We start from the raw sequence: 15915 nt of genomic DNA, 5'->3' as shown, positions 1-15915 counted from the left end.
TACTTCTCCTGAATGATGTTAAGTCTGATCACCAAGTTAATTTATAAAAAGGGAGAAAAGAGTAATGAGGATACTATTTTTACACAGGATTTGATGCGGGAAGAATGATTGAAGCTGATTTGATTCTAATTTTCAGAGGGGATTGTATTTGGAAAGTGGAAGTGCACTGAACTATAAGGAAATAGTAGAGATGGGCTACCTCTTGCAGGGCTGCTGCTGACACCTCCCTCTTCTCCATTGAAGCAATTTATTTGTATTGCATTAGTTATTAATTAAATGGCTGGGAATATCTTTCTCACAAATGGCAGAGTCTGCAGTACTTTGTATGCTGCTTTCAAAGTGTATGATTCTTTCAGTTCCTGGATGTTATCTGAGAAATGGCTGTTTCAGTGATGGCAAAGCACTTGTTGCAATCAAATCTTGCCAGTGATTTCCATGAGAGCTCTACACCTCTAACTGGAACTTTAGCCAAAGGCTACCACAGAGGCCCTTGAGAAAAATGTTCAAGTCATTATCCGAAAGGATAGTAGCAGTTGTTGCAATCTTAACTTTTATATGATAGATATGACAGTAAGACACAGGAGCAGAGTCGGGACATTTGACCCATTGAGAGTGTGTTAAAATAGGGAATTGTGAAAAATGGAGTGAGATCAGTTGCTCAAGCACAATAGGGTGCCTGGTCCCCTCCTGTGCTGAATGATTTCCCTTAAGTTTTCTTCCCTCTGACATTATCCAACTTTCTGCTGTTGATGTCAGAGTGGAAAGGAAAAGTTTTTTTACATTTTGGTGTGTTGGTGTGGCAGCAGTGACGTTACTTGATTATTAAACTGCAGTGAGAAATGCAAGTGAAATCTCTCCACAGCAGCTGTAGAATCTAGAATAAATCATCTGAAATTTTTGAATGCATCTTATGAAGTAAACTCTTCTGGTTCACTAATAGCCTTAAGTAATTTGCTGTCTTTACCTGCTCTGGCCTATATATGACTCCACATTACTGTGATTGACACTTAATTGGCTTCTGAAGTAGCCCACAAACTATTCAGTAATGTCAAGCTGCTGTTTTTAAATCGGATTGGAATAAATTTGTGTTCATCATCCAGCATCTGATTCAAATGTGGTAAAGTGGCTCCAGGCCCAGTTGACTTTGCAGATCTCTGCACATAGAACTCTGGGGTCTGGTGACTGAATTGGGAGAGCTGTTCTAGACCCACAGCAACCGATGTACTTGAGCTCACTGTATCATACCTGACAGACAAGATGCTTGACTTTGCATTACAGCCTGGGTTTGCTGTCCCATTTGCAACACAGACACACCCGAGGATAGACATTGGTGAGAAGAATGGTGGGGGGTGTTGTAGAAATTGGTGGAATACTCCTGGAAGTCTTCAACATTAACTCCAGATCAGAAAAAAGGAAACCTGATTACAACTTACTGTTCTCTCTCAGATGATCAATCAGTACTGAGGAGCAACATTCGATAGAATCAGTGTAGCAAAGGCTTTAGGGCATCGGGGTGATTTGCTGCAGCATGTCCAGCATCTGGCCTCGGAAATTATGTGGCTTGTCCTAACATTGACAATAGAGAAATACAAAGATAATTATCCAATTAAATATGGAGGGTAGGTTGTAAGGCTCTCCTGTTAAAGCCAGTCATGGCCTGATGTATGTGCTTTTTTTAAAACTGGGTGTTGAATCAACCAATCTTGGTAAAATTAGCTTGGAACTATTCTTTGAATGAAGGAATAAATATCTGTTTTTCAGTTTTCCAACGCTAAGGTACCTCTGGAGGTATTCATGTGAGCAATGTCAACACCGATCAACTTCAGCTGTTTTATCAATGACATCCTTCAACCATCAGGCTCGAAGTAGAGAAGTTCACTGTGCAGTGTTCAGTTTCATTTGAAATTCCTCAATGTTGAAAGAGCCCTTGCCTATGTTCACCAAGCCCAGACAACATTAGAGCATGGTCTGATAAAGGACATGTCACTTTCCTGTTGTGTACATATCAGGCAATGATGTGCTTTAATTGGAGAGAGCTTTACTACCCACCCTCCATGATCAATTGAATTTATCTGTTGTCAATGCTTGGATAAGCCACATAAATTGAGGCCTGTGGCTGGATATCTTGTAGTGAATCATTTCCTGATGTCTCAAAGCTTTCCACTATAATGTACGTTTGAAGTGTGTTGGAAGTTCTGTCTTTGTCTGGTGAGTAACTCCAAGACATCTAAAGCTGTTTTCAGGACAAATTCAATCTACTTGAGATTGATGCTCCATCTATCCATAATATTCATTAACCCCACCAACAATTCACCATGTCTTTGGTATGTGTCATCTAAAACTACACTTACTTACTCAGGGGCTGTTCTGACAACACCTCTGATATCCACAGCCTCAATTACCAAGAAGGATAAAGTTAGCATGCAAATGGGGACACATTTTATTGCATCCTTTGCTGCATTTCACACGTTGTTCTGATCTGGAAGTTTATTTCTTTGTTGTTGAGTCTAAACTCCAGAGCACTTTGAGGGCATTCAGGGATACTCTCCACGGAGTGTTGGGATAGGCAGCACATGCCAGCTTTACCAGCAATGCCCCTATTCTGAAAAACAAATGTAAAACCACAAGTTCCTGAGCAGTTTTGTGCTTACTTTTTATTTGTGTTTTTCTCCACTTTGTATTTTCACATATTAGCAATTTTCCTTTGTTTCTTTTTTACCATAAATTAATTATATTGATTGATTGGATGGAAGGACCATACCCCCTCCTTTTAATTCCAACATAACCAAACCATAACTCACTGCGTTGATCCAGTTTCAAAAGTGTATAATATGTTAAAATGTTCAGAATTTTTCATTCTGAAGCAGAATGAAAGTACACTAAATTTATTCACTTTTATTATGTTTCTTTTTTAAAACAAAAGACAATGACTGCTTTGAGAATGTTTTTATAAAGTACCACAGTAAGTGAGTAGACCTACTCCACAGGGTGGAGCAGCTCTGCAGATTTTCCCTCCCTCTGTGCGAATGATTTTGTTCTTCTCGTTCTGCGACTTCTTTCCCCCTCCTCCCTTTCACAGTCTCAGCCCAAAATGTTGACTGTTTATTCATTTCCATAGATGCTGTCTGACCTGCTGAGTTCCTCCAGCGTTTTGTGTGTGTTACTGTAGACACAATGCAGTTTGTCCCTCATCTATTCTGTGGCAATGTTTTACTCTTAAATAGTGTCATCAGTGTTGCCTGACACAGACCTGAGGCAATTAATAATTAGCATTTCATAACTCAGACTGCAACTGTTAATTTTAATTGCTTTAGCTCATTGTTTTCTGACACTCCACCTCAATATTGATTAGTAACCACATTAATGGACTGAGTGTCCCTTAGTCTGGTTTGGGCAGTTAACTTTATACATATACTGTGCTGTCATTTGGATTATAGTAATGCAGATACATTCATGAATGTTTTTGAATTCCTGAGAGAGCTGTTATAATGTACGTTTGTTTCAAGCCTTGTATTTCAAAAAGCATTCTGTCAAGAAAGGTCAATTTGGAGTGTGCCAAGGCAACAGATTACAGTCGGCCCTCCGTATCTGCGGATTCAACCAACTGCGGATCGAAAATATTCAAAAAAAAAATTCCAGGAAGTTCCAAAAAGCAAAACTTGAATTTGCCGCGTGCCGAGCACTAAGCTTAATCCATGTGAATGAAGTGATGTGTAGGCATATCCTGCTGTAGCCTTCCGCCATTTCACAGATCCTCAGTCTCTCTCTAGCACTTGTTGTTTGAGCATTGTTCACCTTGCGTCTCGTTCGTTAGCTACTTGTGTTGTGTGCACCCTTTGTTTCTGTGAAAAAATGGCTCCTAAAAAGCAATTAAGTGGTCAAAGCAATTCCTCAAAGGCTAAGGTGTTATCTCTTGCCGAGAAAATAAACCTTAGATCTTTTGGAAAGTGGCATGTCGCTTGCCGAAGTGGGCCGTAAGGTCGGTAAGAACGAATTGAGCATTCGCACGATAAAGCAGAAAGAAGCTGAAATTCATGGAAGTGTTAGTGCTACCCCTACAACGGCAAAAATTGTCTCTCTGGTTCATGGTAATGTGCTTGCAAAGACTGAGAAAGCATTAAATGTGTGGCTAGAGGACATGTCACAGAAGCATATCCCTGTTGATGGCAAAATTATGCGTGAAAAAGCACTTAGCCCCTATAAGCACTACTGTGAGGGGGCTGTGGAGAGCAAGAGGAAGGAGTTTAAGGCTAGTAAGGGATGGCTGGCTAGCTATGTAAAGCGCTACAGCCTCAAGAACGTAAAGGTCACGGGAGAATCGGCATCGGCTGATGCCGAGGCAGCATCAGCGATCTCAGAGGAGCTTAAGAAACTCATAGAAGAGAAAGGCTACCTTCCAGAGCAAGTCTTCAATTGTGATGAAACGGGCTTGTTCTGGAATAAGATGCCCAATTGTACCTACGTCCATAAGAGCGCCAAGCAGGATTTAGAGGAAGCAGAGCCATCAATTTGGACACTTGGAAAAATTTGCAGCAGTTTTTCAACAGGCAGAACTGTTAAAGGATATAATTCTCGAGTACGATCCTTTGATGGAATGAAGCCTCCGTGTCACCCGAGGGATAACAACATGCCTACAACCACTGCAAGATTTGTTTGATGATGCGAAGAAACAGCTTCCTATAACAATGTTTCTAACAAAAAGCATCTGCAATTGAAGCCTCGACCTTCAATGCTTGAAGATCCTCAGCCCTAACCTCCACAGATCCTGACATTAGTATTATTGAGCCTCCTCCAAAGCATCATTATTCCCCGAACAATACAGTATAACAACTATTTACATAGCATTTACATTGCATTAAGTATTATAAGTAATCTAGATGTGATTTAAAGTATACGGGAAGATGTGTGTAGGTTATACGTCATTTTATATAAGGGACTTGAGCATCCGCGGATTTTGGTATCCACGGGGTGGTCCCGGAACCAATCCCCCACAGATACCGAAGGATGACTATGCGTACTGGCATCAGTAAAGCGTAACTAACATTTGTGTTTGCTTTTGACTCTAGGCATTCGTCCTCCTATTATGAATGGCCCCATGCATCCACGCCCCCTGGTGGCACTGCTGGACGGCCGGGATTGCACCGTAGAAATGCCTATTCTGAAAGATGTAGCAACTGTGGCTTTCTGTGATGCACAGTCCACGCAGGAGATTCATGAAAAGGTGAGTACAGTAATATTTGGATTAAATAATCTCTGAATGTGTGACAATATGAAATGATTATATTTTAAAATTAAATGTAGCATCAGTTTCGTCTTCACCATCTCTAATTTTGTTTGCACGTTGTCTACCATTGATAACTCTGCTATAACCCTGAAAGGTTTGTAGAGCCTTAAAATGGAAAATACTGTATTACTCAGCCAGACAGGCACTATCTGTGGGACGGGAAACAGTTGATGTTTCTCTTCCCACAGATGTGCTCTGACCTACTGTTTACAGCTTTTTATTTTGTTGATCTTTCTCAACCCTGGTAGCTGTATCCAGAGATACCGGCCACGTGACAGATGCACTGCCACCTGGCTGGTCAGAGGACACACCACATGCCAATCAACATTTGGTCCCTCCCAACTAATCAATGCACACCTAAATTATTGGTCTCCTTAATTGGATTATCTCGCCCAGCCCCCTGCTATAAAAGGTGAGACTTGTCCCTGGCTCGCTCTCTCTTACAGACCACCTCATTGAAGGTAAGTGCATTGATTTATGTTTGGGAAGGTCTATCGTTCGTCCTGGTAAGGGAGCCGCAGCTATCCAAGGTCAAGGGGGATAGCTGTTGCAGTGCTTTTCCCTTGTTCTTTGTTTGTGTAACCGTACCCTGTCCCCACACCGCTTCCTGTGTGTTGTAGTTGCTTGTGTTGACCCGACTTCCCCTTGTAAATAAATTCCTTATTATTAAAACTATGTGTGTCCAGGCCTCTACTGTTGAGACTCAAAGAACCAGTTATTTTCCATCACAACAGTAGCTTGTCTGGCATCCAGGAGTGTGGAAATTTCCAAAAGATAAATATTGGGAACACTGAGGTGGTCATAATTGGTCTTTGTCATATTCCCATTGCCTTGCTGTTGACTCCATCCCTTTCTCTGACATCTACCTAAAATTCAATCAGATTCTGTATAATATTGGTGTCATAGCGTATTTAACCAGATTCATGAAGGAGGAAAGTTGCATGTTCTCCAATTTGAAAAGAAATTAAGTGGCATAGTGGTTAAATTACATCCACATCCCAAAGGTGTGTGGGTTGATAACCCTACCACGAAGGTGAATCGTAGAATCTGGGTTAGTTGAATAGAAAATGGGACATTTTTTTAAAAATTGAATTAATATAGGATTAATGTAAAATGGCTGGCTGATCGTTAGTGTGGACGCAGAGTAATACAGTACAGAAATAGATCCTTCAGACTACTATGACCCTGTAATCAACCAAGACGGGCTTTGGATCACATGTAAAAGTGGTTCATTTTTTCTTCCTTACACTATTGAAGCCTTATCCGGCTTTTGTTACCTTCCAAACCTGAATAGTCCAGTGTACTTTGAGCTGCCATCCCTCATTCCAGTCTCCATAGAGTTCATAGAACCATAGAAATGAACAGCATGTAATGGATCCTTACAACTCACTTTGCCCATGCGAATTGTGATGTCATCTGCTCACATTAGGTCCATATGTTTCCACTACTTTCTTATCCAAATATGTACCCAAACGCGTTTTAAACATTATAATTGTATCTGCTTCCACTGTCTCTTCTGGCAGCTCATTCCAAATTTTCATCTGATATGCCTCAGATCTCCTTTAAATTTCTAAGATTTTGACTGTATTTTTTTCTGGCCTTTCAGTTTTATAGACCTTAAAAATCACATTTCAACCTCATTTCAATAACACATGTATGTGAGGTGTTGCATTTTGATGAGATAAAATCAGATCAGGAAATTCATAGTGAATGGTGGGCAAAAATTTCAATTACATAATTCTTTGAAAATCGTGTCCAGTGTAGTCAGGCTGGTGAAAAAGGTGTTTGACATGCTGGCCTTCAGTCAGGGAATTCAATATAGCAGTTGGGAGGTCAGGTAACAGTTGTACAAGATATTGGTGAGGCCACATTTGGAGTATTGTGTTCAGTTTTGTTTACTCTGCTGTAGGATGCACACCGTTCGGATGGATAGAGCATGGAGATTTATAACATGTTGCTAGAAGAATTTGAAGGACTGAGTTACGAAGAGAGATCGAGCAGGTTAATGAGGGGGTGATATTAAAGAATGTAAAATCATGAGGGGCACAGATAAGGTGAAAGTGCAGTCTTTTTCCCAATCTTGGGAAATCAGGAGCTAGCAGATAGAGGTTTAAGGTGAGAAGGGAGGGACATTTTTCCCTCAGAGGTCAGTACATATATGTAATGAACTTGATGAACTGCTAGAGGAAGTGATTGAGGCAGGTACTTTAGCAACTTCTAAAAGACACCTAGACAGGTAGATGGATAGGAAATGTGTGGAGGAATATAAGCAAAATGTGGGCAAAAGAGACCAATTTAGATGGGAGTCTTGGTTGGCATGGACAAGTTGGACCAAAAGGCCTGTTTCCATGCTGTCTAACTCAGACTCTTAATATTTAGAACACCTTCCACAAAGAACTTTCTTTAATAATGATCATGTAAACTACTTTGATGCCTTAAGGGCATTACATGAAGTAGGAGAGTTGTTTATGAGACTGGAGTCTCATTATTAATAATCCATTTCGTAGTTTGTTTTTGTAACATCACGCGGATCTCTGCAGTGAATTGAAAGTTTCTCAAACAGGAAAAAACTAAATATAGCATTATTTTTTCTGTATCTCTCTGTGTCATTAATGACTTTTAACATAATGCAACAAAGATTAAAATTAAGAGCTCTCCTGAGTTCATACAGTAATGTTTTGATAATTAAAATGCAAGATGGATAAAGACTGCATAATTCAAAGCTCAACCTTCAGTGTTGAATCTTCACGTGAAGAAAATCCACAATTGCACTTATCACTGAGAAAATCTAAAATTGGTTGATTTGAAAAGAGACGTGTGACTGTCAGCGAGTTATGGGCGAAATGCAAGCTGTGCATAGCAATGTTATGCATGTCAGGAATGTTAGATGAGAGTAGTCATCTGCAAAAACAAATCTCCTCCCCTGATTTTCACTAAACAAATTTTAATATCAGACAGGAACAACATATTTAAAGCATTTTTTTTATAAAGTGCAAATGTTTTTACAAATGATTAATTGCTTTGTAATATCTTCGTATTTTAAAAGTCCATGTGGATTCAATACTGTGATCCTCTGCAACGGTATTGTTACTGCAGTAATGGCTCATAAGTTTTGTTCTCTCTGTTACATATTACAAATTGAAGTGCAGATGGTAAGAAAGCAACAATTGCATGAATGGCTTCTATTGTGTGTGACTCCACATTGCTTATTGAACCATCTCAGCTGGAGAAGTCTAAATAGAACAATGGTGGAATCATTGTTCACTTCGCTGCCAATTTCACAGAAAGCATGTTAGCAAAAATTGATTCCAACTTTATTTAAAATATAGAAAACACAAGGAGGCAAATAACAGGGGTAGATTCAAACTGTCTGTGTGAAGCATGTAAATGCAAAACATATTTTGGAAGGAAAACAAGTTTTTGCCTTGTATTTGTGGTGATGAGTGGATGAGACAGACTCTGTTCTTCTCACAGACAGACTCATGAATGAAAGCAAAGAATGATTGTGGTTCATTTTTATCATAATTAACATCAACAGTGTCCCAGCAATTTCTGACAAAAGGGCCCAAGCTATATCTATAAGTCTGAGCAGATTGCTTGCAAAGTAGTTTGCCCACAGTGGTAAGTTTAGTCCTCGGAAGAGGGAGAAGGGCAACTTTTTTAAAGTTTATTTTAAAGTACATTTTTGGTGGAGGCTTCTGCAAAGCTAGCAGTTGACATCAAGTGTCCTGAACTTGGAGTTCGGCTTCAGACATTCATTATTAGGACTAATGGAATAGTACCTATATCCTAGCACAGACTGTGTACAGGCCATCACTACCCTCATGATGTACAATTTACAGCCAGAAGAGGTGTGGTGCATTTCCAACTCCTATGCTGCCATAGAAACTGAAACCATTCTGCACTTGATCTGGAGATCCAAAGAGGATCTCCACAGACTTGTTATGTATCAATCTCTAAAGAAAGTGAGGAAATGTACCTAATGTTGCTTTCATTGTGCGACCTAAGTGGAAGACCATAATCTGTGTGGATTGGAAATAGCATCTGCACCTCGCTGACACTTAATACTGGCACACTCCAAGCAAGTGTGCTTAGCCCACTGCTCTACTTTCTCTACACTCATGACTGCGTGGCTAGGCATAGCTAAAGTGCCATCTATAAATTTGCTGACGATACAGCTATTGTTGGCTGAATTTCAGATCGTGTCAAGAGGGCATACCGCAGTGAGATATATCAGCTAGTTGAGTGTTGTTACATCAACAACCTTGTACTCAACATCAGTAAGACTAAAGAATTGATGGTAGACTTCAGAAAGGATAAGACGAGGGAACACACACCAGTCCTCATAGAGGGATCAGAAGTGGAAAGAGTGAGCAATTTCAAGTTCCTGTGTGTCAATATCTCTGAGGATCTATCGATGCAGCTACATAGAAGGCATGGCAGTGGCTATAATCCATTAGGAGTTTTAGGAGATTTGGTATGTCACCAAAGACACTAGCACATTTTTACAGATGTATCATGGAGAGCATTCTAACTGGCTGCATCACTGTCTGTTATACGGGGGTTACTGCTCATGGGCACCAGCCTCCAGGACATGTTTAAGGAGCAATGCCTCAAAAAGGTGGCATCCGTCATTAACGCCCCCCCCATCACTCAGGTTCGCATTGGTACCATCAGGAAGGAAGTACAGAAACCTGAAGACATTCTCTCAACAGTTCGGAAACAGCTTCTTCCCCTCTGCCATCCAATTTTTGAATGGACATTGAACCCATGAAAACTGCCTCATCACCTTTTTATTTCTATTTTTGCATTACTTATAAAACAATATAAAAGACAACATTCACATCATTTGCCAGTGATATTAAACCTAATTCAGATTGTGTTGGCTATATTTGTGTGTGGCTGTGTCCTCGATAGTGGTATTGGAGAGAGGATGTTATCCTTTTCCTTCAGGAATGTGTTTGTCAGGATAGTCTGGTGAGAGACAGTGTGATTGGTTGATATTGGTGTAACATGTAATACTGTTTACAGAAACTCCCCGAGACAGGCATCAACAGTTGCTGGAAGGTCATCAGTTGGTCTGCCTGACTTCCATGGAAGGAGCTGCCTAAAATCAAATAGAGTCATAATAGAGCATTGCAGCCCAAACAGGACTTTCGGCCCATTATCTGTTATAGCTTGGAGGCAGTTCATTTGACTCAACTCATTCATTCTGACTCTGTTGCCTAACTGAGCTAGAGTACAGTGGACTGGTTCATTTCCAGAGAACTGCTGAAGCCTGGTGCAAAGACCATAAGGTATAGGAATAGAATTACACCATTTGCGGTGGTCAGAGTGAAGAGTTTGATAAAGTGATCCCCCACTCTCCATCAGGACTCAGATGTAGAGGAAGCACACATCAGTTCCAGATTCAAAAGATGAACCAGACAGACTTGCAGGTGACATGTTGTCTCACCTGGAAGTACTGCTTAGGGACCCTGCATGGCAGTGCTTACTGGAGTACACAGAGGGAGATCAGTGGAAAGGGATAAGTGGACAAAGGGAGTCATGTAGAGAGTGATCCCTATGGAAAGCAGGGTGGGGGAAGAAGGAAAGATGTGTTTAGTAGTAGGATCCCATTGGAGATGACAGAAGTTCAGGAAAATTATGTATTGGATACAGAGGCTTGTTGAATGGTAGATAACTCAAGGACACTCAAAGCTACTGTGCAGGTTGACTCTATGATTAATGCACATATGGTGCATTGGCCTTCATCAATCGTGGGATTGAGTTTAGAAGCCAAAAGGTAATGTTGCAGCTATATAGGACCCTGGTCAGACCCCACTTGGAGTACTGTGCTCATTTCTGGTCGCCTCACTACAGGAAGGATGTGGAAACTATAGAAACTGTGCCGAGGAGATTTACAAGGACGTTGCCTAAATCGGGGAGCATGCCCATGAGAATAGGATGTGTGAACTTGGCCTTTTTACCTTGGAGCGACGGAGAATGAGAGGTGACTTGATAGAGGTGTATAAGATGATGAGAGGCATTGATCGTATGGATAGTCAAAGGCGTTCTTCCCAGAGCTGAAATGGCTAGCACGAGAGGGCTCAGTTTTATAAGGTGCTTAGAAGTAGGTACAGAAGAGGTGTCAGGGGTAAGTTTTTTATGCAGAGAGTGGTGAGTGCATGGGATGGGCTGTCGGCGATGGTGGTGGAGGCGGATATGATAGGACCTTTTAAGAGACTCCTGGACAGGTACATGGAGCTCAAAGAAATAAAGGGCTATGGGTAACCCCAGGTAATTTCTAAGGCAAGGACATGTTCAGCACAGCTTTGTGTGCCAATGGGCCTGTATTGTGATGTAGGTTTTCTATGTTTCTATGAGACCCTGTGCCTTTTATGGCAACTGGTGGATGGGTCAAGGGTAGATATGTGGGAACGGAAGATGTGGGTGAGGACAGCATTGATGGTGGAAGGGAAATCTGAAACTGACAGTTTATTCCTCACCATAGATGCTGCCTAACCTGCTGAGTTCCTCCAGCGTTTTATGTTTGTTGCTCAAGATTTCCAGCATCTGCAGAATTTCTTGTGTTTAGGAAGTTTAGAATGATCAACCTTTCTGTTTTCTTCAGTTAAATGACAAGTGACATGATATTTGTCATGTCAGGAACCGAATTATAACAGTAGTGTAACTTGCCTACAGTATTGTTCTCCATTTAACATTAGCAGCTCTCTTCATCTGTTGAAGTTAAGCATTCACCATTTGACCACTGTAGACTACTTTAAGTGGGCACCCATCTCCTTTGCAGAAATGTAATCCATCAATAAGAATTGTAAATATATTTATAAACTGAAATAGATATTATACATTTTATCTGTCTAGCACTTACAGCTGTAAGGCACTTAATGGTGAAAGATCTTTTTCCATTAATATTCAGATCACAAAATGGTGTAACGTGTTCTGTAGAAGACAATTAACTTTGAGCAATTGGCTTTGCCTATTGGTATAATTTCCTGATCCATGGTAAAGCATCTATTAAACTTAAATCAGGCTTCAATTTGCAATGTGTGCTCCCATTTTGTATAAGTTAATAAATTGTTCTGCTCTGCCTCATGATAGAAAACTTGCATGTCTTAAGCACAAGAGATTCTGTAGATACTAGAAATCCAGAGCCACACACACACAACATGCTAGAGGAACTCAGAAGGTCAGGCAACATCTATGGAGGGGAATAAACAATCAACAGTTTGGGCTGAGGCCCTTCACCAGGATTGGAAAGGAAGGGGGGGAAGGAGCCAGCATAAGAAGGTGAGGCGAGGGGAAGGAATACAAACTGGCAAGTAATCGGTGAAGCCAGGTGACGGAATAAAGTGGGTGGGTGAGGGAGGGTAGTGAACTAAAATGCTGGGAGGTGATAAGTGAAAGAGGTAAACAGCTGAAGAAGGAATCTCTTATGAGAGAGGGGTGCACCATGAGAGAAAGGGACACCAAAAAGAGGTAATAGACAGCTGAAGATAAGAGGAAGGGTAAGAGGGGAGCTGGAATTGGAAATGGGAAAAGCTAGAAGGAGGTTGGGAGAGGGGGAAATTATGGGAAGTTAGGAAACCAATGCTCTCTCTATCAGGTTGGAGGCTACCTAGATGTCATATGAGGTGTTGCTCCTCCAACCTGAGATTGGCCTCATTATGGCAGTAGAGGAGGCTATGGGGCAACATGTCTGAATGGGAACTAGAATTAAAATGTGTGCCCATGAGGAATACCTGCCTTTTGTGGTGGATGGAGCAAAGGTGCTTGATGAAATGATCCCCAGTCTTTGTCAGGTCCCAATGCAGAGGAGCCAGATTACAGTAGAATAACCTGACAGACATCCGTAAAATCGTATTTTTAAAAAGGTGAATGAATGCAATTTTCTGTTGGACTCCCCTGTGGATCAAGTATGAGGGGCAATGTTTTGATAATTATTGAGCACCCTGTATAACACAACAAACAGGAAGTCTGTTTGTTGGATAACAGGATTATTGAGAATTGTTTTTCTTTATTAAATTGGTATCTGATTCATTCATTCCTGTATAATTTGCAGTTGCTCTTGGGGCTTATCATTCTCATTATCATCTCTAGAGAAAGCAGCTTCAATTGGCACTTCGTGTCTTCCTGCTAGCTGTGCCTGAATTAAGTAGTTGCTTGCTTGCTGACGTACAGTAGTTTTATAATTTAATATTTCAGATCAGATGGCGTTTCTAAATTATTGTATTTAAATGTAATTTATGACTTCATGTCATGAAACAAAAGGCAAGTGCTTAAAGGATCCTGAAATTAACACATTCTCTGCACTTGACAGTTTTGGAGACACTGATGGTGAGACTGGTAATTTAGCTGGACAGTAAGTGAGTTGATTTAGAACCTCCTGTAGTATCTATAATGAGGGCTGATATGGATCAAATGTTAAACTAATTTCATAAAAACAATGTGGAGGAAAATAGGATAGTTGACTTTTCATCAAAACTGAATAAAGTTAGAAAGCAAACATACTTTTAAGAGACAAAGGAGGAGTAGAATGAACGATATTTGTAAGGTAGGGACCAAGGTTGTGCAAGTGACAAGATGCTCCATTTGTGTTCTTTCTGTGTGGAAGAAATCAAAATCTGATTGGGTAACTTCTGCCTGTTCAACCAGGAAAGGTGGCCATGAGCTTCCATTTGCCTGCTTGACACAAGTGGTAAAGACTGAGAAAAGAGAATGAAGGTTTCTTGACGGCGGCTAATTTGCTAGTGGAGATGCAAATAGAAAAGAGAGGGTGATGGACATTTCTAGAATTGAGGTGCAAAATGTTGCTGTTTTTAAGAATCAGAAATAATAGGAAATACAGGAAAACTCCAGCAAGCCAGGCAGTTTCTATGGAGAGATAAAAATGGAGGTAACTGAGATACCTCAGAAAGCCAGCTTGGTCGGCATGGATGAGTTGCACTAAAGGGTCTTTTTCTAACTTTACAAGTTGTTCATCTCTATCAGGACTGCTGCTCTTCCAGTTTTTCCAGTTTAGTATATTGTAGTTTAGTATATTGCAGGTTGGGTAATCACTTTGCAGAGCACTTCTGTTCAGCTGGCAAATATTCAGCTGAATATTTGCTTAAAAGTTTAAAATCTCCCACCCACTGTCAATCTCTAACTTTGACCTTCTATATTGTTCAATCAAAGTCTGACTTATTCTCTTACATGGGACTCAACATTGAATCCAACTATTCCAGATAAGCAGTCTTAACACTTTATGCTAGTCCTGAATATTGTCAACCTATAACCTTAACTTAGTTTTTTTTTTCTGCCTCCCCAGATGATGCTTTTTTCATTCCATTTTGTTTCAGATTCCTGGCAACTGCTGTGTTTATCTGTGTTTGAGTGGTTTCTCTTCTTCCTCTTTCCTCTGAACTTCTGTTTACTCCTCTCTCAGACAGATTACTCCTGTAAACGAACCTTCATACTCTTCTCAGACACCAATCTATCTTAAGCACTGTCTCTTGGTCTCCACAATATTAAAATATTCCCTTCTTCTCTTCACCTCATCCTCTTCTGCAGTTTAAAACATGCCTGATTGCTAATTTTTCTCAGATCTATCTAAGGACAAGTATTTAAAGTTAATTGTTTCTTGGTTGACAGTTTCCATCTGACCTTCAGAGTATTTACAGCAGAATTCTTTTACTTTTCAAACACTTTTCTGATATCAAACATCTGTTGTACCTTTGACTTGTATGTCAGAATTGCCGAACAGACTCAAAATGGAAATGTATGTTTTAAAGATGGTGTATTCCAGTTAACTGGGACGCATTGGAACCAGTACCTTTTGACCTAATAAAGTGGCCTCCCCAGTTAGCTGATGTTTGCTGGAAATAGCTACAGTATGAAAAAGACAACTATCATTTGATAGTTTATGTACTATATTTAAACAAAATACAAAAACAAATTAGAACACTACCAATACCTCTACAGTACTATAAAACTATATTAGTTCCTAATAATTATCGATGGAGGAATTCATTTGTCGTGTCCTTTTGATTGTATATAAACAAAATCAGTGCAGACACCATGTACAGATCATGAACTGCCTTCATACAATGTTTTTAGACAATTGCTTCCTCAATCTTCATTGTCGTGTTATTGATATTTTCAAATTGTTCATAATTTTTAACTTGTTTAGTGAAATCATTTCATTTTTAATCCCAGCCATTTCTGGCATCTTCAGCCTGAATGCTTGGAACTGCGGTGAAAAAAACAGTGAAGAATTTCCAGTTAAGAATTGTCTTGCTGTTTATTTCTTCCCAACAATCAGTGTCAAAAATCACTGGTTTTTGAACGTAAACACATGCAAATGACACTATTTAAAATCTGATTGCTGTCGGTATTGTCTAAAAGCCACACAAGTGCACGTGACTGACTCTAGTTAGAAACTTTTTGCCACCAGTCTGCAGCCCCAATTAAACAGCATAGTATCCCAAATAAACAAAGAATCCCAGCTATTTTCTCAATTTTAGTTTTTATTCTTTGAGTTGTCCCAAATAAGTGTCTCTCCCATTAACAGATGGCCTAATTAACTAGAATATGTGTTAATTTAAAAAAATGATCAAAGGATGGCTTCATTCTCCCAATATTTGCAAACT

General features: G+C 40.1%; 1 protein-coding gene across 8 annotated transcripts in view; it reads left to right on the top strand.

Moving 5' to 3' along the window:
• The window catches only part of ctbp1 (C-terminal binding protein 1), a 212409-nt gene that overhangs the window by 175003 nt on the left and 21491 nt on the right, over nt 1-15915 (top strand). For all 8 annotated transcript variants that reach the window (XM_073042237.1, XM_073042236.1, XM_073042242.1 and 5 more), the window contains one exon: nt 5067-5221. In XM_073042237.1, the coding sequence (XP_072898338.1) occupies nt 5067-5221 (155 nt within the window). The remainder of the gene's footprint in view (nt 1-5066; nt 5222-15915) is intronic.

The sequence above is a fragment of the Hemitrygon akajei genome, chromosome 4 (assembly GCF_048418815.1).
Source record: "Hemitrygon akajei chromosome 4, sHemAka1.3, whole genome shotgun sequence".
In the NCBI taxonomy this organism is placed as follows: domain Eukaryota; kingdom Metazoa; phylum Chordata; class Chondrichthyes; order Myliobatiformes; family Dasyatidae; genus Hemitrygon; species Hemitrygon akajei.
This window is presented reverse-complemented; position numbering and strand designations above follow the sequence as displayed.